Raw genomic sequence first — 26,127 nt, 5'->3', positions numbered from 1 at the left:
AAGCTTTTTGTCAGTATCCTGCCTGCTACGCTCCATGTCCTTCCATGAAGTAATGAGAACTGATGGCAGCCCAACCCTGGCAAAACTTAACTCTTGCATTGCACACATAAATAAAGCCAACATCTCCAAATACCCTGAATTTAAGGAAGAGATGTAATACAGCAGCTATGTATAAACAGGCATCTCTTTGGCTGGATTGGAGCGAGATTTTTTTTTTAGTGTAAATTCCTGCCATGAGCAGAGATTCTTCTTTTTAAGGTGGCAGTGTGGTGGATTTTGTCATGAATGCAAATTTGTGTAATAGCTGCCAACTTGCTTTTTGACAAATCTTACCAGATAGCAGTGCTTAGTTAGTGGCTAGTCTAAGGCAAAGCAAATCTTGTTTCAGTTCTTAGTTTCTGGAGATGGTGATGTAGAAACTTAGTGACACATTTAGTTGTTCCCATGTAGTTCTGCTTTTCACATTTACCAAAGTGCAGCTCCTCAAGCAAATGTTCTCCAAATGCACATTCCACTTCCCATTGTGAATGCAAACTGTGAAAGCGATAATTATGGAATTGTTTGTAACCGAATGCAGCAACAAGCCACTGGCTTTCTGTTGAATGTTAACAGGAATGGTAGTTGCTAGACATAATTTGGTCTTCCATAAATTGATAAGTCATGATACTCTGTAGCAATCTACCAGCACCATCATACTTTGCTTATGTCCTGTCATACAGATCTGGCCACCTGTTACTGGACAAATAAAGATGAATTGTCAGGCTTTCCACAGTCCAAGATGCTTCAGATGTAAATCTTCCAACATTGCAATGGCTATTCTGGCTAGCGGTGAGGAGTATTGCAACTAAGCACATTTGCTAACTATCAGACAGTATAAAGATTGAATGGAGCCGCACAAGTTCCTGGTGGTATTGCCAGCTTATAGCAAACTACATACAAACTCATCATGAAAAAACACAGGCAGAAAATAACTATTGGATTTAATTATTTTATTACAAATCCCCCCCGCCCCCCTTCTCAAGTTCCAAATGCAGCAGAAAATGATTGGCACCATCCAAGACACGGTACAAAATCCTGAGCCACTGGCATTTCCTCTGAAGTCAACTATGCTTATTAACAACTCCCTGGCAGAAGTGGCAGGTATGTTTGAGTGCCAAGGTAGAATAGCAGTGGTCTCTGTAAAACTGTAGAGCTTTAGAAACTCCTAAAAACGTGTTATTAAAATCTCAAAAAAATCCATTTCCCCTACCATCTTGTGCTCTTTTGCCTTCTATTTGAAAAGCCCTGCTTTAATGCAAATCGTACCAAGAATTTTAATGCCCTCTGTTCCCTGCCAATTATTTGTCAAAAAATGGTTAAAGTTGACCAGTCAACTCTTCATTTGAAGCATAAGCACATCTCCGTTGCTGCAGCCAGCTGCAAGCAGCTCAGCCAAGACAGCCAACGGCTTTAGTTTAAATTAACAGTTAATGCCTATTTTAATTTATAAGCCTGTAAACGGATAGCCTCTTGTGTGTAACAAACCTTCAAACTGGTTATTGAACACAACAGCATATAGCTAAGTTTTCTTCTCAACCAACCTTTTTCCACCTTCCCATTTTACCTATGAACCTTAACCAACAGACCCTTGCAGTAAAGGGTTGACTTAGTATACCTTTAAAAAAAAAGACAACAAATTTCGTAGGTGTTTTTAGACATTTAAATATATATAAAAGGACTATTTCACTTTGTGTTAGAATCAGAAAATCAGTTAGCTTCCAAGAACAGACTGAAGTGTTCAGCAGCTTCTTAAATAAAACCTACAATTTCTAATCCCAAGAAGGGAACAATGGCCAAAGACCTAAGAAACATGAAAATAGTTCTAACTCTGTCAGGAAAAAATCTGCATGTAGGAATACTTTAGTAGGAGTCCAAGGAAAAGGTATTAGTATATGTCTTCCTACCCTTGGGAACTTCCTTGTGGATCTGTATTGAGTGCTAGCAGTTCCAATTATTTTGAGTGGTGGTAAGATGCCAAATTCATTTCACCAAAGTGAATGAATGACACACAATTGCACTTTTGCTCATGAAGTGCAAATCCAGGGAGGAACAATTAGAATCCAAAGATATGCTTTGTCTTGTCTTCACTCCACAACCCAGGTCTCAACTTTACCATCTATTCCTGAAAGCTACTGAAACCCCAAAGACATATAGATGAATTACATGAAATAGTGGTAAAATCCCACTTGTCTTCTGCTGTTCCCCTCAAATGACAGAACAAACAGTGAAAGAGACTACACTTCCCCCTCCCACACAGAGAAATAAAAGGGTCAGTTTTAGGAGAGGGGAGCACAAACATAGAATTTCATGCCCGCACAATTAATATCTAGAAGACAGAAAAATGCAGAAGAAGGGAGCGGGAGCACAATGGGGCAAGCCCGCTTAGTTCTTGTACTCAAAAGGTTCATCGCCAGTTTCATTGAGAAGACAGGTGCGGACTAGTGCTTCGGTCACAGCATACGGGTCGCAGTTAGCGGAGGGCCGTCGATCCTCAAAGTAGCCCTTTTTAAGCTGGCCCACGTTTCTTGGGATACGAATACTGGCCCCGCGGTTGGCGACTCCAGCAGAGAACTCATGGATGTTTGATGTTTCGTGGAAACCGGTCAAGCGCCTGGCGTTATCCAGCCCTCCTTTGGGATCGTAGGCACGGATGTGGTACTGGTGACGCTTACCCAGCTTCTCAATGGCATCTTCGATCTGCCTGTGGAAGATGAAAAAAGAACATTATCAAAGAGGGCCCAGGGGTGCTCAGTTATTCATGCTGCTAACAGCAATAGCACTTAAACTTATAGTGATTTACAGCCCTAAGTGGTTTACAGTGTCAGCCTATTGCCCCCAACAATCTGGGTCCTCATTTTATCAACCTCAGAAGAATGGAAGGCCGAGTCAACCTTGAGCCAATCAGAATCGAACTGCTGGCAGTAGATAGAATTAAACTGCAGTACTGCATTCTAACTGCTGTGCACCCACAGCTAAGATTGTACACATTGGGGTTTCACTAGAGTACAGCAAAGTCTATCTAACATTTTATTCCAGATGTTCCAGAGAAAAGCCAACCATTAAAAGGAAAATAAAATCTAATATGTTTAAATAGCTCTGCTCTTGATACTTGCTTGTTTAAAGCTAGGCATTCCCCCGAGCCTCCGATTATTTTTAAAAAAACTTAATGAGGAAGGTTCAGAAAACCAACATTGTAGAATTATTTCCTACTTGCCCATACTTAAAATTAAAAGGCATTTGGGAGAGTATTTCACCAACTTGTAGAATACAATAAGGCATCCTTTGCAATGAATGGAATAAATCTAATTTTAAACATCCTTGTATGTAAGAAATATACATACACTGCTAACAGGAATATCCCTAATACTATAAGATATTCTAGTTTGCCTTTTTGATTTGCAAGGATTTTTCCCCGATGTTCAATGCACAGGGGATTTTACCTGTTAATGTTCCTTACTGTGAAGTACTGTTATTGTACTATTAGACAGTCCCAAAAGCCTAGTAGTAATATTATGTGTCTCCTTGCCACTTATTTAGAAAAGCTCTGCAAGAAAGGAGTAGCACTTACTTGAGGCCTCCCTCCTCTCTCATGTTCTTAGTGCTGAAGTTAGTATGGCATCCAGCTCCATTCCAGTTGCCAGGAATAGGCTTGGGGTCAAAAGATACAATGACACCAAAGTCTTCACATACTCGATGAAGGATGAATCGAGCAATCCAGAGGTGATCACCCATCTCAACACCTTCGCAAGGACCCACCTGAAACTCCCACTGTAAGAGAATCAGAATGAAATCAAATCAATCATTCCTATCCTTCTCTGTGTATACTAAAATGCATAAAAAGAATTCCAGTTGTGAAAGGTAAGCATTAACAGCAAGGATTCATACCTGTGCTGGCATAACTTCTGCATTTGTGCCTCCAATGTTCACACCTGCATATAGGCAGGCCCGATAATGGGCTTCCACAACATCTCGACCATAAGCTTTGTCTGCTCCAACTCCACAATAGTATGGCCCTGGAGAAACACAAGAAGCAAAAGAAATCAGTGGGAGAACCTACACCTCTAGTCACCGCATTCCCCAAATCCATTTTATAGAAGGGATACTCCTTGTGTAGATAGTTGTCGATTTACAACCATTCGTTTAGTGACCATTCAAAATTACAACTGACCATTTTTCATATGTATGGCCATTGCTGCATCCCCATGGTCACATGATCAAAATTCAGAGGCTTGGCTACTGGCATGCATTTATGACGACTGCAGTGTCCTGGGGTCATGTGATCACTTTTTGCCACCTTCTGACAAGCAAAGACAACAGGGAAGCCAGATTTGCTTAACAACCATGTTCCTAAATTAACAACCGCAGTGTTAAGTGATTCACTTAACAACTGTGACAAGAAAGGTCATAAAATGGGGCAAAACTCACTTAACAAATATCTCACTTAAAAACAGTAATTTTGGGCTCAATTGTGGTCATAAGTAGAGGACTACCTAAAAAGGGTAAATTATGTTATCTTTTCTTATTCAATCATCAAGTTAATTTACCTTTAGTGATATCCTCAAATAATGGAACTGCAATATTATCCCGTTCAAAATGTAATCTCTGATTGGCTGAGATCACCATTAGATTAGTCCAAGGAGTAATAAGTTAACAGTAGCAACTGTAAAAGCATGTTTCACAGCTGAAAGCATGACTCTTTTCCTTTAAACATTTCTATATTCTCTCATGAATTAGGAATTTCTCTTGATTAGGTGAGTGGTCCATCTACCTCGGCAATAGATTTCTCTTGCCTAAATTCTCATTTAATATCAAAGGTGTAATATTTACTATAGATATGAAAAGCAATAGCTCTAGCACTATAACATGATGGTGTCTCAATGGCTGATTGCAATTAGTAGTTATGCATTAAAGATTTCATAGGAATTTCATACAGAATCTTACCTTGTGGTCCAGGAAAGCCATTAGAAGGCCAACCAAAGGGATGTCCATCTGTTCCTAGAAGGGTATATTCTTGCTCCATTCCAAACCAAGGGTTCTGGTTAGACACCATATCCATAATCCTTCTACAAGTAGATCGTAGATTTGTTTCTAAAAGAAACAGAGAATAAGCCAATGTATGTCATTCATATAGATTTCATCCTTCCCTTAAAAGGGAGGCATAGATGAATTTGAACTGCAACTTTATATATTTTTGCACTTCATTGTTCTTGAGCAAAGATTTAAGATTAAACAAGGTTTTTTTTACAGAACAGAAGCATTTAGGTTGATGGTTTGGCAAACATTCTTCCAATCTCTCAAGCTCAGTTTGCCTAAAGTGCTTTCTAATTAATTTTCCCAGTCACCTTGTAAGATAAAAGATCACAGTGTACATATTTTTACATTGCCAGATGCAGTGGAAGCTGGATAACCTAAGAATCTCCAGAATATTTTAATTAAGCAATCTTGATTAAACATCAATAGCAAGATAAACAATAGCAGCAATGTTGTCAGCAGGGCTATTAAAACAGGATGGTTTTGAGATGCTAATGAATCCTACATTTTTCTTCAAGAATGTGATGCAGTAGTTAAAAGGGGAAACATTATTCAGCAAGTTAAATGAGAGATGCATGAGAAAAGCTATGCCAGTCAGCTGATAAGAAATTAGCTGAAACTTAGAGAATGCAAGTCTTATGGCTGGAAGTGGCTTCACATGAGAGGATTTACTAACTTTTTTCTGGCAACTGCATGCTATGTTGGTGTTTTTCCGAAAGGATCTGGCAAGTTGTTACCAAAAATATCATGTTAGACAAGGGAAGGCAACGTGGTTTGGTTCAAGTTTTTTAGTTCTTATTTTGTATAAATGTCATTAAAATGATGCATTAATATCTGTTATCAAAATAAAGAGACTCTACTGAACAGCCAGGATCAAAATGCAAATGAAGCATGGCAGAGATCTCCTGTTACGTGATGTTCCATAATGCTACAGGCTATTATCTCCCTACTGAAATATAGATGGTCACGAGTGAACTGTAACCTACCATATCTCAATAGATCACTATTTTAAATTATCCTGCTAGGTAGTGGCCCACAGATCTTATCTTCAGTGGAACTACAAGCCCCTATTTAAAGTTACCATTGTGAACAGTGAAAGGTAGGGAAGCAGTGCCAAAAATACTTGTTTTTTGTTGACCAGTGAATTAAAGGTATGGCAAAACAAATCTTTAAAATCTCATTAATGAGAAAAAGGCGAATTCCTTCCCAATTTAGAATGAATTGTGGAATGACCCTCTTCCAGATATTTTTAAGTATGAACTGGAGTTTTCATTTGGTATTCGTGACCTGAGGTTATCACTTTTAATAGTCTAAACTCCAGTAATATTTTCTCAAAACATTAAATACACTTTGTCCAAGCAAGGCTTGCTAAAAAGGCATGTACTGTGCTTTTTTGTGCACAATAAAAGGGCTAAACCTCTGCCTTATTATTCATCTCAATGAAGTGTGTGTGTGTGGGGGGGGGGGGGTTTCTGCACTTCTTTTCCTGGTCAAGACAGAAGCTTTAAAAGGGCAAAGCTAGAACACACCTGCAGGCTTGCGGTTGTACTTTAAAACTTCACATAAAACCAGTTTGTTTGGGTCTTTGCGGAAAGGATCTCGAAACATGGCTGAAGGCACAAGATACATGTCACTGTTTGAGCCTTCAGACTGGAAAGTGCTTGAACCATCAAAATTCCACTCTGGTAGGTCTGAAAACAAAAATAAGATTAAAGTTAAGCCAATTCTACACAGCGTACAAACCTGTAATATTTCATTTTGCTGCTATTGTTAACTCACACAATGATTTATCAATACATCAATAAAAATATATCTCATGTTGTACTCATTAATGGGAGTTAGTCTGTAAAGTCAGGAGATGTACTGTTACTTATCGCATACCCCAAAGTGTAAAAGTGTAGACAGTTGCCATCACTATTTGTCAGTAATGATCTTAAGAGCAGCCATAGTCAATATTTGCTGATGGCACTAACATTTTACTTTTAAAATCAGTTTAAATATGTCCCCAGTGAATTAAAGTCACTTCAGATATTCACTGACCAGCAGACCAAGGAAGGCATCTAGGATGCTTCAGTGCAGAGGAGCCCCTGGTGGCGCAGAGGTAAGAGTGCATTATTGCAGGCTAGCTCTGCCCATTGCCAGGAATTCGATCCTGACCGTCTCAAGCCTTCCATCCTTCCGGGGTCAGTAAAATGAGGACCCAGATTGTTGGGGGCAATATGTTGACACTATAAACCGCACAGAGTGCTGTAAAGCTCTATGGAGAAGCATATAAATCTAGGTGCTATTGCTATTGCTTTCCCTATGCCAGCTAACTGCAAATATTTCACAGTACTGCCTAGTTCTACCACTAAACAATCTGGAACAGGGACGATTCTCCAGGATTATAGCTTTATTTATAATTTTAAAGGCATAAAAGTTTTGTAGAAAGATTTGCTTTAAACCATGCTGAGTACAGTTAGCAACAGTGAATGATCTTCAATGAAGTATCTGTTCTTGGCTCTTGCCTGTGGCTTGTTGTTAAGTACTCTTTCTTAGTTTTTGTCAACAAGTATATATTATAAGATTACAGAGGAGAAAAAAATATCAAAAACATGATAATAGAGTACTTTTTAAAAATTCAAAGCTTTTGGAACTTTCATTGCCATAGAGAATGTATGCATCTATTTGCCATAGAAAATGTATGCATCAGTACTGTTAAATTGTCAAGACTAATGAATAAATAAGCATAGGGCAACTATGCTTATTTATTAACTATGCTTAAAGTGGTTAATCTAGTTAATCAGTTTGATCCCTTTCATACGCTGAAGGTGGCAAAATGATTTAACAAGTTGTGTCAGCCACTTCCTGAGAATAAAAACAAAGCCTTTAACTAAATTCTCCCAATGAGCTATACAACACTGGGCAGGTTTCGTAACCATCTCTGGCTAGCTCCATAGCAACCAGGGAAGAAACCCTCATGCTCTTGATTGTGCTGGGGGTGCTGTTTTATTCTAAGTCAAGCAAAAGACCAGGCCTTTGCATATACTCTCTCGTCTATCTGTATTGCACAAATAATTTAGGACAAGAACAGGGAGCTACCATGGTACATATTCTAAAAGGATTTTGACTGATTCTGTGGCCTAGGAAGCCCCATCTTCCATCACACAAAGAAGCCCCCATTGTAAATTAACATTTCAGCACTTGGGGGAGGCTGGGAAGCAGGCTAAACAGACTGCAGTAGGGAGAGGACTTCCCATCAAATGAAATAGAGCCACTTGTTTGAGATGATTGAAAGGACAGCAAATGGTTGGTTCTGCGAATTTATTACTGTCATTTTTTGGGAATGGGAAGAGGGACTATGCTTTTGTTTCAAATCCTCAAACAGCTTTATTTTTTAGTCAATAAACTGCCTTGACAAGTACTCAAGAAAAGTTGAAGGAAAAGGCAGTGGGTTTTTTCCCAGACTATAAAGGGAGATGAAAGCGCTAAGATAGCGCTTCTTAACTTTGACAAGTTTGAGATGTGTGGACCTCAAATTCCAAAAATGTGGGTGTTTTAAGTCCACACATCTTAAATTTGCCAAAGTTGAGAAACACTGCTCTGGGGCACAATGGCTTCAAAACCGGGCACAAAATAGGCAGAGAAAATGAGGGAGGCAAACAGACAAAAGCCAAGTGCTTGCCATCTGTGATTCAGGGAACCAACTAAGAGCCAAGGAACTATTTATTACAAGAGCAGCACAAAAAACTGAATCCTGTCGGGAGGTGCTTCTACCATTCATGCCTGACAAATTGATAAGTCTTGAAAAAAGGTGAGGTTTGGCTGAAGTAATACATTTTTGGCTGCAGTTCTCTAGCATAGCCTTCCCCAGATGCACTGGTGTTCTCCAGATGTGCTTGATTACAATCTCATAATGTATGGTGGCAAAAACCTTGAACCAGGATGGAAAAAACTTGTTCTAAGTATCTGGCTTGTTCCAAAGAAATAATTTAGTCATTTAAATGATATATGAATCACCTTCTCACCCACATATGGATTTGAATAAGGTATCCATAATTCAAAATCAGTATCAGTCACCGGATTGGATTCGGAAATGGAATTAGTTAGATTGTATGGTAAAGTGGGCCCAAAATATTCAAGAACCGATCCCATTGGATATATGGGAAGTAATTTGGGTTAGAAATGTAAAATTTACCCAGGCCCAAAATTTAAGAGAAAATTTTTATAAAATGTTTTATAGATGGCATCTGGATACTAAAAAGTTGTCTTGTATGTATCCTAATTTACAGCCCAAATGTTGGAGATGTGGCAGTTTGGATGCCACTTATTTTCATATCTGGTGGACTTATAGAAATATAAAAGCTTTTTGGATTAAAATTTGGTGGAACATTCAAAAGATTTTCAAGAGAAAGATAAAGTTTACTCCACAATTATTTTTATTGGGTGTTATTATAGATTGTGATACTAAAGAAACTAATTTGATGTTGAATTTGATAACAGCTGCAAGGTTATTGGTAGGGCAATATTGGAAGAAGGATTGCTTGCCTACTATAGAAGAATGGACGCTTAAAGTGTCAAATTTAGCAGAAATGGCTAAGATTTCTGCTTATTTGAAGGATCATTCACAAGAAAGATACATTTCAATCTGGAGGAGATGGATAGATTATATTCAGAATAAATATGGGACTAAAAAGATTTTAGATTGTTATTATTATTAATAGTTTATTATAGTGGAATTTTTATTAGTTTTAATTATATGGTATTATTATTTTTAGTATTAGTATTGTTTAATAACTTGGATATTGTATTGTTTAATAACTAGGATATTAATTAGTTTATGTTTTTATTATTATTACATTTTTACTTTGCCTGTATTTATGTTAAAGGGGAGTTAAAGCGCATTATGAACTTGGTTATTTATATAGTTGGTTAATGTTAGTTAGATTATGATTATTATATTTGTAACCCTGTACTCAGCTCTGGGAAGTGGGGGAGGGAGAAGGGGGGGGGTTGGTTTTGGGGATTATATTGTCACTTTTATAAAACCTTTCAATAAAAAAAATCAGTATCAGTATCAGTCACACAGTAAAAAAATACACAACTATAGAAGATTAAGCCTATTCCATCATTTATTTTATTTAGCAAATGTATATATTTTTATTTATATATTCATTTACATCTGGAAATATGAAATATATTTTGTAGGGTAAGATGCATTTCATGCTCTATGGGACCTTCATCAACAAAATAATCTAATTTTAGAAATGAAATTGTTGTTCCTGTTTTATTATTGCTTTCTTGCACATTTAGAACTCATTGCAATCAGTTCTATTTGTAATGTAAAGTCCGAAATATAATGTTGTCATATTTTATCTACATCTTAAATTATTGTACATTATTACAATTTCATTTTAGATTGTATTTTATTACTATTTCATCTTAAATTGTATTTTAATGCCATTTTAAATTGTATTTTATCAAATTCCATTTTAAATTGCCTTTATCGAATTTTAGTAACAATTTGTTGCTGGAACTTTGCACTTTGATATGGCCCAAGGGCTAATCAATAAAGACTTATTATTGTAATGTAAAGTCTGGATGAAATAGATAAGCATATTTACTCATCTTGTATGCCTTATCTGAGCTATGCAGATTTTTATTTTTTGAAAAAAAAGTAGTTATGAGATCAAAATCAGAAGAAATAATAGGTATCGAGATGGGTTGAAGAAATCCCTCTGCCAACTATTAAGAACTGTACACTACCTCCTCCTGGTTTCTCAGAATTTCATCAGTACTGTCCCTTTTGGCTATGTCTTTCTATGCAATTGTGAGAAAATAACGTGATTTTTCATGAAATGCTGAAAAACATCTGATGGCTAGCAATTTGGTTTGAATCTTATTTTATGGACAAATTATTTATTTCTGGAAAACTATCAAGGATATAGCATTCTCTGTCCCAGAATGCAATAGGACTCTAGTTCAAAGTGCCTACAACAGGGATGCAATGAAAGAAGCTAAGAGGGAATGAATGCTAACAAATTCTGTATAATGTATTGAACTTCCAGTTCTATTCATAGAAAACTGATTGGGAAAGGGGCAATAAGATATCAAGTAGATATTCTGAAGGGGATTCCAGATATAGGGAGTAGCAAGGGGAAAAAAGTTAAATATATCTGAGAAGTCAAAACCAGAGTTCTAGACATGATCTCCCAAAAGAAAACTATTAAGGATAACCAGCCCTTTTCAGTTCATACAAGTGTCTTTTCATCCATTTGAAACTCAACCAAGAGTCTAACTAGAAAGGAAAGAACTGTGGCAGACAATTAATTTCAGTATTTGTTAATTCTGCCACATTTCTTCTACTAAACCGTTTAATGTACATCTTCTCAAAAATCAGTTATCCTAGTTTTATGGGGTATATGGCTATGAGAGCATCTCTAAGACTCTAGCCTAAGTCTAAGATACTGGAAGCTACTGTTGTTTTGGCTTTATGTATCGACTTCAATATTAAAAAAAAAAGTTAAGAGGTACTTAGATTTTCAGTTCCTTGCAGTAGTAATAGTAGTACTTGGCTTCATAGCTGTTATTTAATGAAATCAGTCACAATGGTGATTTGTATAACTGGTTGTTCAACATAACAGAATTAACAGAGTTGGAAGGGACCTTGGAGGTCTTCTAGCCAATCCCCTCCTCAAACAGAAAACCCTATACCATTTCGGACAAATGGTTGTCCAGTCTCTTCTTAAAAACCTCCAGTGTTGGAGCACCTACAACATCTGGAGGCACGTTGTTCCACAGATTAATTGTTCTAACTGTCAGGAAGTTTCTCCTTAGTTCTAGGTTGCTTCTCACCTTGATTAGTTTCCATCCGTTGCTTCTTGTCCTGCCTTCGGGCGCTTTGGAGAACAGCTTGCCTCCCTCTTCTTTGTGGCAGCCCCTGAGATATTGGAACACTGCTATCCTGTCACCCCTCGTCCTTCTTTTCATTAAACCAAACATACCCAAGTCATTCCACTGATCAGTTGTTCTAACTATCAGGAAATTTCTCCTTAGTTCTTGGTTGGTTCTCTCCTTGATTAATGTCCTAGGAAAGCTCACTCCAAATCTCCTTACCTTCAACGTTCTTGGGCTCACGTTCCAATGTCCGAGTTTTACAACGCAAGAATTCACCAGTCCCATCAATCCATATGTACATAGCTTGGACCTTGTCACCTTGAGGCAGCTTCATGTACATTTGTTTTATAGTTTTGCTCAAATGGGAACTTGCAGAGGTGGCCATGGTTGCAGTTGTTCCTGAAGTTCTGCAAGGTGACCTAGAGGGAAAGGAAATGGATGTCTATGAAAATTTCCAAAAGGATTCTTGCCAAAAACTAAGTGGGGGACATTCCCAGAATGCCAGCCTATGCGCTGGCTTAGTGCATGACAAACTTTCCACAGCTGATTATAATCCACGTACAAAATGTACATCTGCTGCAAGTCATCATATTTCTACTGAAGATCATAGAGGATTGCAAACTATTTCTATAAGGTGAAAAACAAGCCCTGAATAAGCAACTATATCTTGCTTTGGAAGCCCTGTTTCTAATCTGATGCTCTCAATGTGCTTTAGGACTACAATCTGCATAATTCTCACTCAATCTGGCTATAGGATTATGGCAGGATTATGTTCCAACGTATCTGGAAGCTACTGGCTGGGGAATGCTGCTGTACAGTTATTATCCAGTAACATTTATGCAATATTATAATGAGTGTTTAGAAATACTCTTAATTCTAAACTCTAAAGAAATGGAATCTGTGAAAAAGAATAATCACAAACAATACAGTCCTTGTTCTGAAAATGAATCTATTGCCAAAACTGCTTCAATTCTCAGACATTTAGAACTTTGAACATAAAAAGAGGGAGATAAGGTAATGCCCATATTTGTGTGCAGAGTGTTCCATGGGCTAAATGGTTTCCAACTAAATATTGATGTCATTCTAATTGTCCTTATCTCTTCATTAATGATTTCATTAGACTTCTGTATCAACTTCTAAATTTGACAAATTTAATTTTTAACAGGATTATTATCAAGATCGGCTTGTTTGGTTTGTAACTTTTGTTCTCAACAATAGAACTAGGAGCAACACAAGACTATACCCCAATAGGCTTATTTGGGGGTGGGGGAGGGGGGAATACATAAGAAATAATATTGAAGATAGCCAAAGTACTATCAAAAAGTTGTAAAATCCATACATGCAATACAGGGAAATCATGAAATCAAGGCAAAACCCTTCCACATTATTTATATTACAAAAGTAATATATAAGACTTCCTAAACAGCAAAGTTTTCCCTTAGATTTATATGGGTTTAAACTGAAAAGAGCTCCAAAGGATGACAAAATTTTACATTACAATTATCAGTGTAGGATCAGCTTGATTTCTATTGATTGAAATTCTGGGCAAACCCTAGAATGTTAAATTCATATGCCTAAATTTCTATGAGGTTAAAATGTCTTTGCCCACGATAGTAGAAATCCCATCTCTTATGTCAGACCATGGCATACTATTATAAATTAATGGAAACAATTCATTTTAAAAAATCTACTAGAACTATCTCAATTATGGATTTTGAACTTTTCAAATTTGTTGGAGTACATCTGCATGCCAAACAGGAGGATAGCAATAATATCTAATAGTAAAGCCTGTAGAGGTAAATGTGAAATAATCTACCTTTCCTCAACCAATGCCTTCAAAGGCTTTGGAGCCACCATTATTGTTGGCTATTTAGCTATTTCATTTTTTGCTTGAATCCTGTTTAAACATGGTAGGGTTCTAAGCAGCTCATGGTTAGTCAATAATTGAGAGTATTATACAAGCCTAGCAAAAATAAATAGGTAAACAATACACTCAAAGAATTCTAACCAACTGGCCATAATGACTAGAATCCAAGAGCTAGTCTAAAAGATCTGGAGGATATCAGGTGAGAAGAATAATTTAGCATGTAGAAATCCTGAACCTCATCAAAACCTTAATAGCATCATCCCATACTCCTATTTTTGATCAGGGCTTTTCAACCAGTAGTACGGGTACCACCTGTGGTACATTGCCACCTAGCAGGTGGTACACAACCATCCTAGAAAAGTAATAGCGGAGGAGGGGAATGAGCTCAACCAGTGGCAGCACCGCAGAAGCCTAAGCAAGAGATGGCTGGAGCTAGGCGACTGGTGGTACTCAAATGTTGCCATATCCTAAAAGTGGTACAATGGGTGAAAAGATTGAAAAGTCCTGTTTTAGATGACCTAATATAATTGTCAATGTTAAAATACAGCTGTTAGTGTTAAAATCAATTTTTGCAGATTCTTGCAGTGAACTGGTGCTGCTGTTTATGCATTTTTACTGCCAATCAATCCCATGCAAGAATGAATTACTCCCATACCTGCAACATCATAGTCTCTATACCATGAAACAGATACCTATTGTATTTTATGAAGCACCAGTTCGAAAACAGGTTCTTGCTCACAATGAAACTCATGTTCTGAATTTTAATTCACAGCAAATGTCACACTGTAATACAATATATACTGGATGGTAAACACAGAAGAATGGATTTTTTTTTAGCACTCTGAGATCTTTACCATTCCAGGTCAGGCCGCTAAGCTTAAGCTTTTTCTCGTGTGAAGCTGAATAATATTGTATAATTAAAAGAAAATGAATTAGCAGTAGGTAGTCAAGGAGAACTGCTAAGAGGTTTATGATATCTAAGCAGGGGAAGGAGAGGGAGGGGAGGAAGAAGAGGAGAAGGAGAGGATCCTACTCTTGCTAAAGATCATGAAATCTTTTTCTTTTCTTTTATGGAGAAAGCTAACTTCCACATTTTGTTTAGGTTCATCTCCCATTAAAGAATTATATTGTGAGATCGAAAATACATACAATTTACCCATTCCTGGTAACTAAAATATCAATTGTGAAATTCAGATTTATTAATTTTCTAAAAGTAAAATGCTAGATTTCCACAAGTGCAGAGCAATCCTATCAGGATTTAAGAGGGCAAAACTGACTTTCTACTAAATTCCTTGCCCTTCCTTGGCTGTCTTATAAATCAGAAATTAATGAAGAACCCTACAAGCTCTTTAGAAGCTAGCCAATTATTATGACAAATTATGTATTTGATTTTATAATTATGTAAATTGTTTGCTACAGTGGTTAATACATTCCTATGAAAATACTAATTTTTATTGTCAACTTCATTGACTACTATAATAAAAAATTGCTTTCAAGATTTAGATAATTTCTTCCATGGGGTTTTTGCCTTTCTTTGAACCAAACCAACAAATATTGGACTGAAAATAGTATCAAGTCTCCCTTCTGAGAAAGATATTCCCAAGTATGTAGCTCCAAGTAGATCGGACATCATGGTAAGTTTCAATCCAATCCAATCCAACAAGTCCTGATATTACCTGGATTTTGAGTTACCCTTCCTTTTTTAAGGAATTGTCTTCCAACTCTGCCTCTTAAGATGCCACATGTTCACATTAGCCATGGCCGTTACAGGCACTCTAAACATGTTAGATGGCTGAATGAACTATGTGTGTCACTGAATTAGATTCTTAGAATCATCCTATTTCTTTCACTTATTTTTTCTCTCTAAGGACCAGTGTGGATCCTAAAATTGTAATATATACAGGGACAGCAGATGGCAGCATCTAATCTACTTCAGCTGATCTTGGAGGGGAAAAAACCCAAGCAGAGTTGGACCAGTTAATACTTGGGAGATCCCCAGGAAATTCTAAGGTTACACTCTCTATTGGGAAATCAAAAACCATTCTGGAAGAAAGCCATGCGAAGTCACACTTTGGAACATTCCTCCTGTACCCGCCCCTCCCTGGGGAAGCTGACACAGCACTAACCCTGGTTGCATTTTGCAACCTAAGTACATAAATATATAAATAAAATCAATACTGTTTCTCATTGGCAAAGGAACAAATTGTTTTGAAATTTTGTTTTTTTATCCGATTATTCCAATCTGCTTCATCTTTTGCAGTTAGGACTGGGGATATTAAATAAATAAATACATAAATGTTGTTGCCTTTTCCCAAAAGCTGCATGAACCTGTCCACCAGGAGTATGACTTTACCTTAATATATAAATCACCCCCACACCCACCCCAGAGCAGCCCCTGGCTCCCCCTCCTTTTCCTAATCAAACTCAAACCCTCCAAAGGCTGTGCGTTTTGTCTTCAACCAGCACTTCCTCTACCTTTGGTTCCAACCTTGCGAGACGCTCATTTTTACTCTCCTTTTATACCCTGCGCCCTCTCTTCTCCAGTGCATGACGAGGGAGACCATTTTATCCCCTCCCCAGGGCAACCGCGTTCTTGTTTTTACGCATCCCGCCTTGAACCAAACCGGAGCCATCCAGCTTTTGAAAAATGCAGAGGAAAAAAAGGGACAGAACTGGAGCCGTTTCAAGTCCATTGCCGTTCCTAGGGATTCCTCCTTGCCTCCCCATTTAACCAAAGCCGGGGCAAGAATTCAAAGCGACAGCAGCCGCAGAGACCAAGCTAGGCTAGGGCTCAAAGGGCCTGCAAAGAAACGGGGGAACCCGTCCTCATAGGCCTCCGCGGTTATTTCCCACTTTCTCCATCCAAAATCGGAGCAGCAGGAAATCTCCTCTAAGCCATCGGGATCGATTGGAAGAGGACCATTCCAGTTCACCGGCCTACTCGAGACATCAGGAGAGGAGAGAGAACGGCAGAAACTATTTCGAACGTCTGAACAAAGCCCTCTTTTCCCTGGAGATTCCAGAACGCCCCCTCCACCCCCACCCCCAGGAGCGCGTTAAGGACCACACTTAATTGCTTTTGTTTAAAGGAGAAATGAGAGACGACGAGCCGCCCCGGCAATCTACCACACGGCCCTCTGAACTGCATCACAGCAGAGTATAACGGTGGCTGGTCCACAATCACGGAGGAAAATGAGAGCGATTTCGGGAAAACTTCCTAGTCTCCCTTCCTTCGCCCCCACCCTTCTCAGCGAAACCCGCCGGAGGGGGGGGGGGAGATGATGCGGTGGGTTTACCGGAAAAATGCGCCGCGAAACCCCGACTCCCTCTCCCCGACTCCTTCCAGCCTCTGTTCACAGGAGCCACGCGCCCTTTACCTTGGCCGTCGTCGAGGAAAAGGTGCAACGGTGGGAGGCAGGCGGGATTCAAAGGACTAGCAAGCCGACCACTAAAGAGAATCGCCCATGCTCGGCTGTAGCGGAGGACGGCTGCCGGCTGCCTCCTTTAACTACCGCTCGGTGCCAGTCCCCCCCGCTCGCTGATTGGCTTCTTCCAGTCGTGAGCGAGACATGATCAGCTGATGTGGGGGCTCATGGCTCAAGCGATTGGGCAACCAGGAAAGGAGGAGGAAAAAGAAGAAAAGAAAGGCAGAAGGGAGGGGACGGAGAGGCAGAGAAAGGAGAAGGGGGAAAAAAAAACCAAGGGGCCCTTCCTCCCGGTTTTTGGACGGGAGGAGGAAGTGAATTCAGGGCAGCTGCAGGAAGAGGTCGAAAGTGGCTACCGGGGCTGAAATACTCATTCTGTCTATCTGTTCTGATGAGAATCCAGCACAGCTTTCTGCGTCCATCACACGCGTGCAATTCAGAACCCTTTGCGATGCAAAGCCGTTTGCAAAAATCCTAGGCTGAGAAAATTACAGCAAGTTGCAAATCGAGGATGGTCTCTAGAGCTACGCCAGGGATCCCGGTCTAGCCCCGCAGACTTGGAGCGAGCTAGCACGGAGCTTGCCTAGGCTTCCTTAGACGAAATCCGCCAGGGGGAGTGACTGGTGCACGCTGTCTTCTCTTCTAACCGTGCAATGCAGAGGGGAGAGTGAATGGGCCTGAAAACAAGATTTTAACTGATGTGTGCTCTGAAATATGGCCTTTGGGGAGCTCTAAAAGAGGGGACCCGCTTCTCTCCTGCACCTTCCGCCTTTTTTAGGTTGTTGCAATCTAGGGTCTACTTAGCAAGCAAGTCTTTGAAAAATAACGGTGCAGGGGTTGCTTTCCCCTTGTGGCCGTGCAAAGGGCTTGTATGCTTTTTTTTTACATATGTAGTCTTTCGTGCAGCGCGTTTGGGTTCTGTGGGCAGGGTCTCTCTGCTGCCTCTGCCTCCTTTTTTGTTTTTGCAAAGCCAAAGGAACTTGCCGGGCCCAAGGCATGTGATTGGCGGGCTGAATCAGGCTTTCCCGGGCTCTCCAAGGAACTTGCCGGGCCCAAGGCATGTGATTGGCGGGCTAGATCAGGCTTTCCCGGGCTCTCCGAGGAATTCTCGGAAAGTTAAGGACAGGAGGATCTCTCGGGTCTTTTGTTAAGGTGTTTACAGCTTGAGTTGCCTTTACGTAACTTTCTCTGCGCACACAGCCGGAAGACGCGACTTACCCGCGTTTTGAGCCCAAGCGAAAGTAGCTTCTGCTTATCGTTCCCCGCCCTCAGTCCAAAGAGACAAGCTAATTTAGCCATTAATGTTGCTGACATGCCGGTACATGCAGTGCTCAAGATAGTAAACAGGTTACCAGATAGGGAAAGGAAAGCTCTTTTGCCTCCAGATTAGTTTTTTTTTTCTTGGCGGTAGGTAACTTGCTTCGAGTGTCTTTTTTAAAAAGGGGATTCATTCTGTGGTTTTGTAGGCTTGCTTTAGAGGAATTGAAAAAAGAAAAATCCACCTCAGGGCGGCCTTCCTCTTCGTTATTATATCTCACATCAATCCAACTGCAGGATGAAGGTTGTGGACCCACACTGCCACAGCACTAGTTGGTATTTTTTTATACTGTTATTTTTTAACTTATTTATCAGTTTCCCCTTCGAGGGACTCAAAGTCAGCTTCCATAAATATATGGAGCACCAGGCCCTGGGTCACCCAACTTCACAGAAATACTTAGGGGTCCCCAAACACCGGTCCATGGACCAGCACCGGTCCACAGCATGCCAGAAACTGGTCCGTGCAACCAAGCGAAACCACCATCCACAGGATGCAGGGTGCATATGAAACCATGGCCCCCTCCGGTCCTTGGAAAAAACTCCACTGAACTGGTCCCTAATAACCAAAAGGTTGGGGACCTCTGTGGCTTAACTAGTATACCCCACATGAGCTCTCAACTAATGCAATACAAACTTTGTACTATGAAAATTATTTTAAAACTGAATTTTAAGTCATAAATTGGGGCAGGCTTATGCCACTCATCAGAAAATTAATTTGAAAAATGTGAGGCCATAACAGAAAAGGCCTTTGGTACTTGATTATTTTTTTAAAAAAAGTTTATAAGAGTTTAAGGCAGACATGTCAAACTCGCAACATCACGTGACATCATGCAACGTATCAGGACGGTTTTGCCATTGCCGGCAATGGGTTGGGCTGGGCTTTTGGATGACACCTCCGGCCTACAGGCCAGCAGTTTGACATCCCTGGTCTAAGGCATTTGCCTGTCATCTTCATATACAACAATTACTGGTTTTTAAATAACAGAAATGACTCCAGACGATCTTTCATATCAAAAATTCCTATATCTTCCCCAACTTTTTTTTTCTTAAGAGTATTCTAAAGCAGAAAAGGATAAAGCAATTGATTAATGGTTGAGTTCACACTTCATACTAAGCCAGAATCAAACAAGTAGAAGTAGGGTGGAATAGTGTGTGAAACCATATAGTATGTAATCTATTATGTATGGCTTAATACGTTCTTTGCACCTGGCCATAGTTTACATACAAATATCATTAGTACAAATCTCAAACTAATACAGTATTTCCTCTCTTTTCCCCTTTATATGCACTGTATCATATTTAAATTAACACAGTTTTTATTCTAATAATCAAACAGAAGCAACTTTCTTAGATTTATCAAGTTTTTAGTTTATATGTACCTCAATTGTTTTAACACTCAAATCTTTTACACAATCAATAACCTAATGACTTTTTCCCAATTTTAATTTTCCATTAATATTTAAATTTAATGTTTAATATTTATCATTTCCAAATTTTAAATAACCACAATTCCCTTTATCACAATTCCTCACGAAATGTGGTGTTCAGGGTATACATCTTATCTATTTACGTTCTCACCATTTACATCAACAAATTGATAATACAATATAATATTCTTATTTTCTAATAATTTCCAAATATTTTAAATTAGTAACCAAAGTTTCTTTTATTTCAACGTTGACCTCCCGGTTAGACTACTGCAACGCTGTCTACATGGGGCTGCCCTTGAGGACCACTCGGAGGCTTCAGCTGGTGCAGAATGCAGCCACGCGAGTTGTGATGGGGGTTTCCCGATACTCCCATGTAACACCTCTACTCCGCGAGCTGCATTGGCATCCGGTTGCCCTCCGGGTGAGATTCAAGGTGCTGGTGATGACCTATAAAGCCCTAAATGGCTTGGGTCGGGGATATTTGAGGGAACACCTGCTGCCGGCATCAAGTTCCCTTCGTCCTGCGCGCTCCCACAGGGAGGGCCTTCTCAGGGTGCCACCGGTAAAAGACTGCCGGCGGATAACACCCAGGGGGAGGGCCTTCTCTGTGGGTGCGTCTGCCCTTTGAAACCAGCTGCCCGTGGAGCTTAGGACTGCCCCCGACCTTCGCTCATTTCTCTGGGACCTGAAGACCTGGCTCTTTGAGCTTTCCGGCCCAGGCTGAGAGTTTTAATTGGGGTTTTTATATTTCTACTTCAGGGACTGAATTTAATCATTTTTAATTGTTTTTTAATTTTTGTATTGGATGTTTTAAACACCTTGTAAACCGCCCTGAGGTATATAAATCTAATAAAATCTAAATCTAAATATAAGCACAAAGGAGGAAGCCAGCCAGTGTTTTTTGGTGAGTAATGCCATGAGCCAGAAGCATGGGAATTATTTCTAAGTATCCCTCAGTTCTTCAAAGGAAGTGTGGGAAGATTACAATAAATCTGCAATAACAACTGCATAGCTCCAATTACATAGAAACTCTTAGATTTGTGCATTATGCACAATTTAAGATTGCCTTTGAAGACAGTCCATGATCTTCGGCTTATGGAATTCAGCTTCAAGAAGGTTGGAGATATTTTGAACATGTGCCAAGGCTTCCAGTTTGTATCTAAGCTCAATTCAAGGTACCCACTTTTGATCTGTCTAGCCCTTTATGCTTGGGAATGTGGTGTTTATGGACCCTTATTTTACCTAGTTCGTTAAGGCATCAGACTAGAAAGCAGGAGACTGTGAGTTCTAGTACTGCCTTAAGTCAAAATCCAGCTGAGTAACCTTGGGCCAGTCTCTTTCTCAGCCCTAGGAAGAAGGCAAGGGCAAATCACTTCTGAAATCTTTCAAAGGAAACTGCAGGAACTAATGGTTTTTAGATATCACAAGCAGATGCTTCATCTTGGAGTATATAAGCTTGGCTGTTTGGTTTATATTTTTGAATGCTCAATACCCACCTCAATATAATAATAAAGGACATGTGTAAATATGTAAAAGTTGAGTATATCTCAGCAGCATCAGCAGACGTGTCAAGTCTCCCTAAAATCAGATTGGCTTCAGTCCTGTGGGCTTTGTGTAAGGCCTTAAAACACTTGGTTTTGGCATCACACTTGAGAACCAGGTGGTTAACAGAGTCCGTAGAGCAGGGGTGTCAAACTGCCGGTCCATGGGCCGGATACATCATATGGAAGCTGCACCTACCCCAGCTCCGGCAAGGGGAAAAAAGTCATGACACGTCACATGACACAGCAAGTTTGATACCGCTGCCGTAGAGGGTCTATGCCGATTGTTGTTGGGTTTTGGTGTATTTTAGCTACTGATCATTGAATGGATTATTTATTTTGTTTTGTATATAGTTTTAATTGCCGTGAGCTACTTAGAGTCATGAATTTGACATGGGTAGCTATATTCATTGAAGTAATCAATAAATAATTGTTTTACAAAATACAGAGTGGCCATTTTCTGCTTGGTGTCCAAATTAAAGATAAATTCCTCTAAGAAGTGGGAATGGATGCCCTGAAGCAGCCTTTCTATTGTATGCAGAGGGCAAACTGACCAGGTTACCTGAGAAGACATTTCCCTTGCAGTGAACTTTGTTATTTCTATTTCTATTGTTGCCATTATTTTTGAAGTATCCTCTCAGCATAATTATAAACAAGCACAACTGTTATGCCTGACTATGTTATATTTTCTCTTTTTCAGAGGCGAGATATCTGTAACCATACTTTTCAAGGACACCTTGCTTTGCATCTAAAGATTGTTGCTATTTTCACATCTTGTTTCCAGATGCAAGACAAAACAAATTGACTTGTTTGTGCAAAAAAATTCTTATCTTTACTTTAGGCAGTGTTCCACAACTTAATATTCCCCTAGCTCAGGGATAGGCAACCTTTTATGACTCGTGGACTTCAACTCCCAGAATTCCTGAGCCAACATGGCTCAGCTTGGAAACCTCCCTTTTCCCTCAGCGTAGCTGGCTCAGGAATTCTGGGAGTTGAAGTCCTCGAGTCATAAAAGAGCCAAGGTTGCCTACACCTGCCCTAGCTGCTGGCTTACATTATTCATAATCTACACACAAATTAGGCAGTACTGGCTGAGGAGCATGGGAGTTATACAACATATTTGGACAGTACTAAATTGCAAAGGGCAAGTTCTCTGAAAGTTAAGTCCACATGGCCCATACTTTCATTCTGAGTTCTTCAACTAACTTTTTTTTAATTAAGCAGTGCTTTATTGATTGCCAGATTTTAGGGTACTTAAAATGCTTGATTATTTCACAGTAGACAAAACCTATTCAGACAAGTTCATATCTGGTCACTTGAACCAAATGTTCAGTTGTGGAGAAATAGAGTTAGGAGCAAGGGAAAGAACAATTTAATTAATTTGCTTCAAATTAACGAGTATTCCTTTGGAATTGTCTGGCGTAAAATACAACCCAGAAAAAAAAAGATTGAGAAGTGATTGCTTAATCTAGTATTTCTTTTGTACAAAAACCTAAGCAGGAGATGTGAAGGAAAATATACTGGCATTGGAGTTCATTAGTGATTTGTTTGCATTGTTCATAAAGCAATTTAATAAACTTCATATTTTGCATGTTATAAACTCTTTGATTTCTTAACAAATTTTAGGTGCAGATCATAGCTAACAGCAAAACTTTTGTGCCAAAAAAGGCCAAAGACTCTTTAATACCATTAAAAAGAATGCCAGCAGATATGGTTTGTTTGTGAGGTTTAACCATATTGGCTTGGAATTATGAGAACTGCAGCCTCCCTCTAGGGATGGCAACAGGTGGGGGCTGTAGTCAAATACTAGCTTTATGCAGCTCTGCCCCCTGCATCTGCAGCCAGGATGATTATATTTCTAACCACCCAATGGTTCCAGGTCTCTATAGAAGACAGCCCTTACGCTTGTCCAGATTCTCTGTTCCATCTCCAGAGTCTTAAACACTCAATCCCTATCTTCCTTTTGGAAACTGATTATCTAATGGCAGGCTTATGCTAGTGATCACATGCAAAGAAGGGTGGGTTCTTGTACTTTTATTTAAGGAATCTGGGTCTGCATTGCTTGGCCAAAAAAACTGCACACCTGCAGTCCTTTTGTTAATTCAGACTGCAAGACGTTCTTCCCACATAACTAATTCTTTGTGGCCAGTGCCACTGTATCTGGGTCCTAGCCAAAGGATGTTCCAGAGGGACTCATTAGTTTTTATTGTTTGCCTGCTTGTTTATTTTATTCCTTTTGTTGCATATTAGAACAGAGGCTACTTGAAGAAAAGCAAAAAATATGATAGCTGGCTGTGAGGACTGCTTAATTCCTAATTTATTTTGTCTCCCATTCATTGCTTCTCTCCCTTGCTGTTTTTCACTGCTGTTTACAAGGGAAAGCTGAGCTTTGCCAGCATGAACGTAGTGCCCTCTAGTGAGTGATTCTGGAAAAGTCCATGTTTTGCTGTCCTTTTACCTCTCACTTGTTTACTGAATTCATGTTCTGTTCCCTGGCTGAAGTTACACTGAGATTAATTGCATTTGTACAAAACAGATCAGCTTGGTGCATCATTCACAACCTTTCCCCCCACTCAAGCCTGTATTTACTGTATTTAGTACTATGTACTAAAGTTAGGGCCACCATACCTGGGCTTGAAAACTCCAGATGCCCACCAGATTGCATCCACAACAGTGTCTCTTTGCCACCACCTAGTGGTCATCCAGATACCTGCAGCTACAGCTGGTTGCTCTAATAAAGTACTGTATAGCATTCTTGTTTGGTAGTAATAATACTTAAATATCTTCATATAAGGATTGAACAAATCAGTGATTTTAAAAAGGTATTGACCAATGGATTGCATTCTCTGTTGAAATTCTCTTATCCACTTCTAAAATACTATGAAATTAAAATGTATATGTTGGTTTAGTGAAGTTCATAAATAAACATTATAAAATCATAATTTTGAGACACGAAGAATATATAGTGTTAGGTTGGTGAATGGTAAACAATATAGATAGAAGGAAACATACAGTGAAAATTACTTCCTTGACAATAGCTATTCATTCCACCTCTCCACATTATTGGGGCAAGGCTGAGAAAGAGTGACACACAAATCTAGCTGGTTTCATGGCTAAACAAGGATTTGGGGTTGGGCCTCCCAAGGGTGACAGCATCCAGATCTTCAGTGTTTTGATGCTTTTTCTGTAATGGCATGGAATTTTATTGGAGTTCTGGCTCTGATCCCAGAAAATTATTAAATTCACGATGCTATAACAGCAAGCCCTAAACCAGAGATTTACTAGTTACAGTAATGGTATTCTGTTCAGTAATACAGTTCTAATAGTTATAACTATAGGTAGTCCCAGACGTATGAGTACAATTACCCCCAAATTTCCATTGCCAGGCAAGAGAGTTGTTAAATGAATTTTGCCCCATTTTACGATCTTTCTTGCCACAGTTCTTAAGTGAATCACTACAGTTGTTAAGTTAGTAACACAGTTCTGGCTTCCCCATTGACTTGGCTTGTCAGAGGCTGATTGGGAAGGTTGCAGAAGGGGATCACATGACCCTGGGACACTGCAGCCTCCATAAATATGAGTCAGTTGCCAAGTATATGAATTTTGATTACATTGACTATGGGGATGTTGCAGTGCTTGTAAGTCACTTTTTTCACTGCTGTTGTAATTTGAACAGTCACTAAATGAACTGTTTTAAGTCAAGGACTACCTGTATTTTAATTTAATCTGCTAGGATCATATTCTTTCTAATGACCTGAAATTTAGCCTGGGATGGGAAAGATGAAGGCATAACTGCTACTACTATCATTATTACTACTATTACTATTATTTTTCAGGCACCTATGCTGGGGAACATTGTTTAAAGAAAAAGATGTAGGATTTTTTTGAAAGTCGTAGTTTTTCTACCCACATAGAACAGCAACCAGTGAAGCTGTGTGTGGGTAGGTGGAGAAATTCTGAGCATTATGAGATCAGATTGCAGATCAGCTATCTAGAAATCACTGGTAAAAGAATGTGGGTTGGCAGCCACCACTGTGTTCTTTCTCCATCCATTTTGCAGCTGCCAACAAGTTTGTATAGGCATCAAACTATAAAACAGTTTTTCCATGGTTAGCAATGTGTTTGAATCCTTTAGAATTCCCAGCAAACAGGACAAAGTTTTTTTCTTCTTCTTCTTCTCTATCCTGTTCTATTTTCTTACAAGAGAGCATTCTGGCCTGAATTGCGACCTGCAGTAAAAAGGAAAAATCCAGGCAAAGCTTTATTTTTAAATTCTGCAGCAAATACCCTGGATTTTGGGAGGAGGCATCAGGTGCTATGGTAGTTGTAAAAACTGGGCTTTGCTTTCAGCATGAGCGAGCACGATTGACCTTGCACGTATGTTCATCATCTTGGATCCTTTGGATTGGAGGTTTCGGGGTTGATGAACTTTGCAGGTGGAATCAGAGGCTCATCTGCTCCGTTTGCTTTTTTTAATGAATAAATATTTAAAGGTCCACGAAGGTCCTAAGCTGGCTTTGAAGAAGCTGCCAGGCTGCAGGTCAATGATTGCTGGTTTCAGATTGGTCTAAAATACAGAAGAGGCCATCAGTTTATCAGGA

General features: G+C 39.4%; 1 protein-coding gene across 1 annotated transcript; it reads right to left on the bottom strand.

Annotated features, from left to right (window-relative positions):
* Positions 1-974: 974 nt before the first annotated feature.
* GLUL (glutamate-ammonia ligase) lies at positions 975-17,802 on the bottom strand. Its single transcript, XM_081322673.1, has 7 exons — positions 17,191-17,802; positions 12,166-12,365; positions 6,600-6,761; positions 4,981-5,127; positions 3,925-4,052; positions 3,608-3,807; positions 975-2,740 (listed from the first exon to the last, which is right to left on the bottom strand). The coding sequence occupies exons 2-7, from the start codon at positions 12,329-12,331 to the stop codon at positions 2,422-2,424; spliced, it is 1,122 nt and encodes a 373-aa protein (XP_081178799.1). The 5' UTR covers positions 12,332-12,365; positions 17,191-17,802; the 3' UTR covers positions 975-2,421.
* Positions 17,803-26,127: the final 8,325 nt, after the last annotated feature.

This window comes from Vipera berus (assembly GCF_964194415.1).
Source record: "Vipera berus genome assembly, chromosome: 3".
In the NCBI taxonomy this organism is placed as follows: domain Eukaryota; kingdom Metazoa; phylum Chordata; class Lepidosauria; order Squamata; family Viperidae; genus Vipera; species Vipera berus.
Note: the sequence above shows the minus strand (reverse complement) of the source record. Positions and strands in the feature narration are given on the sequence as shown.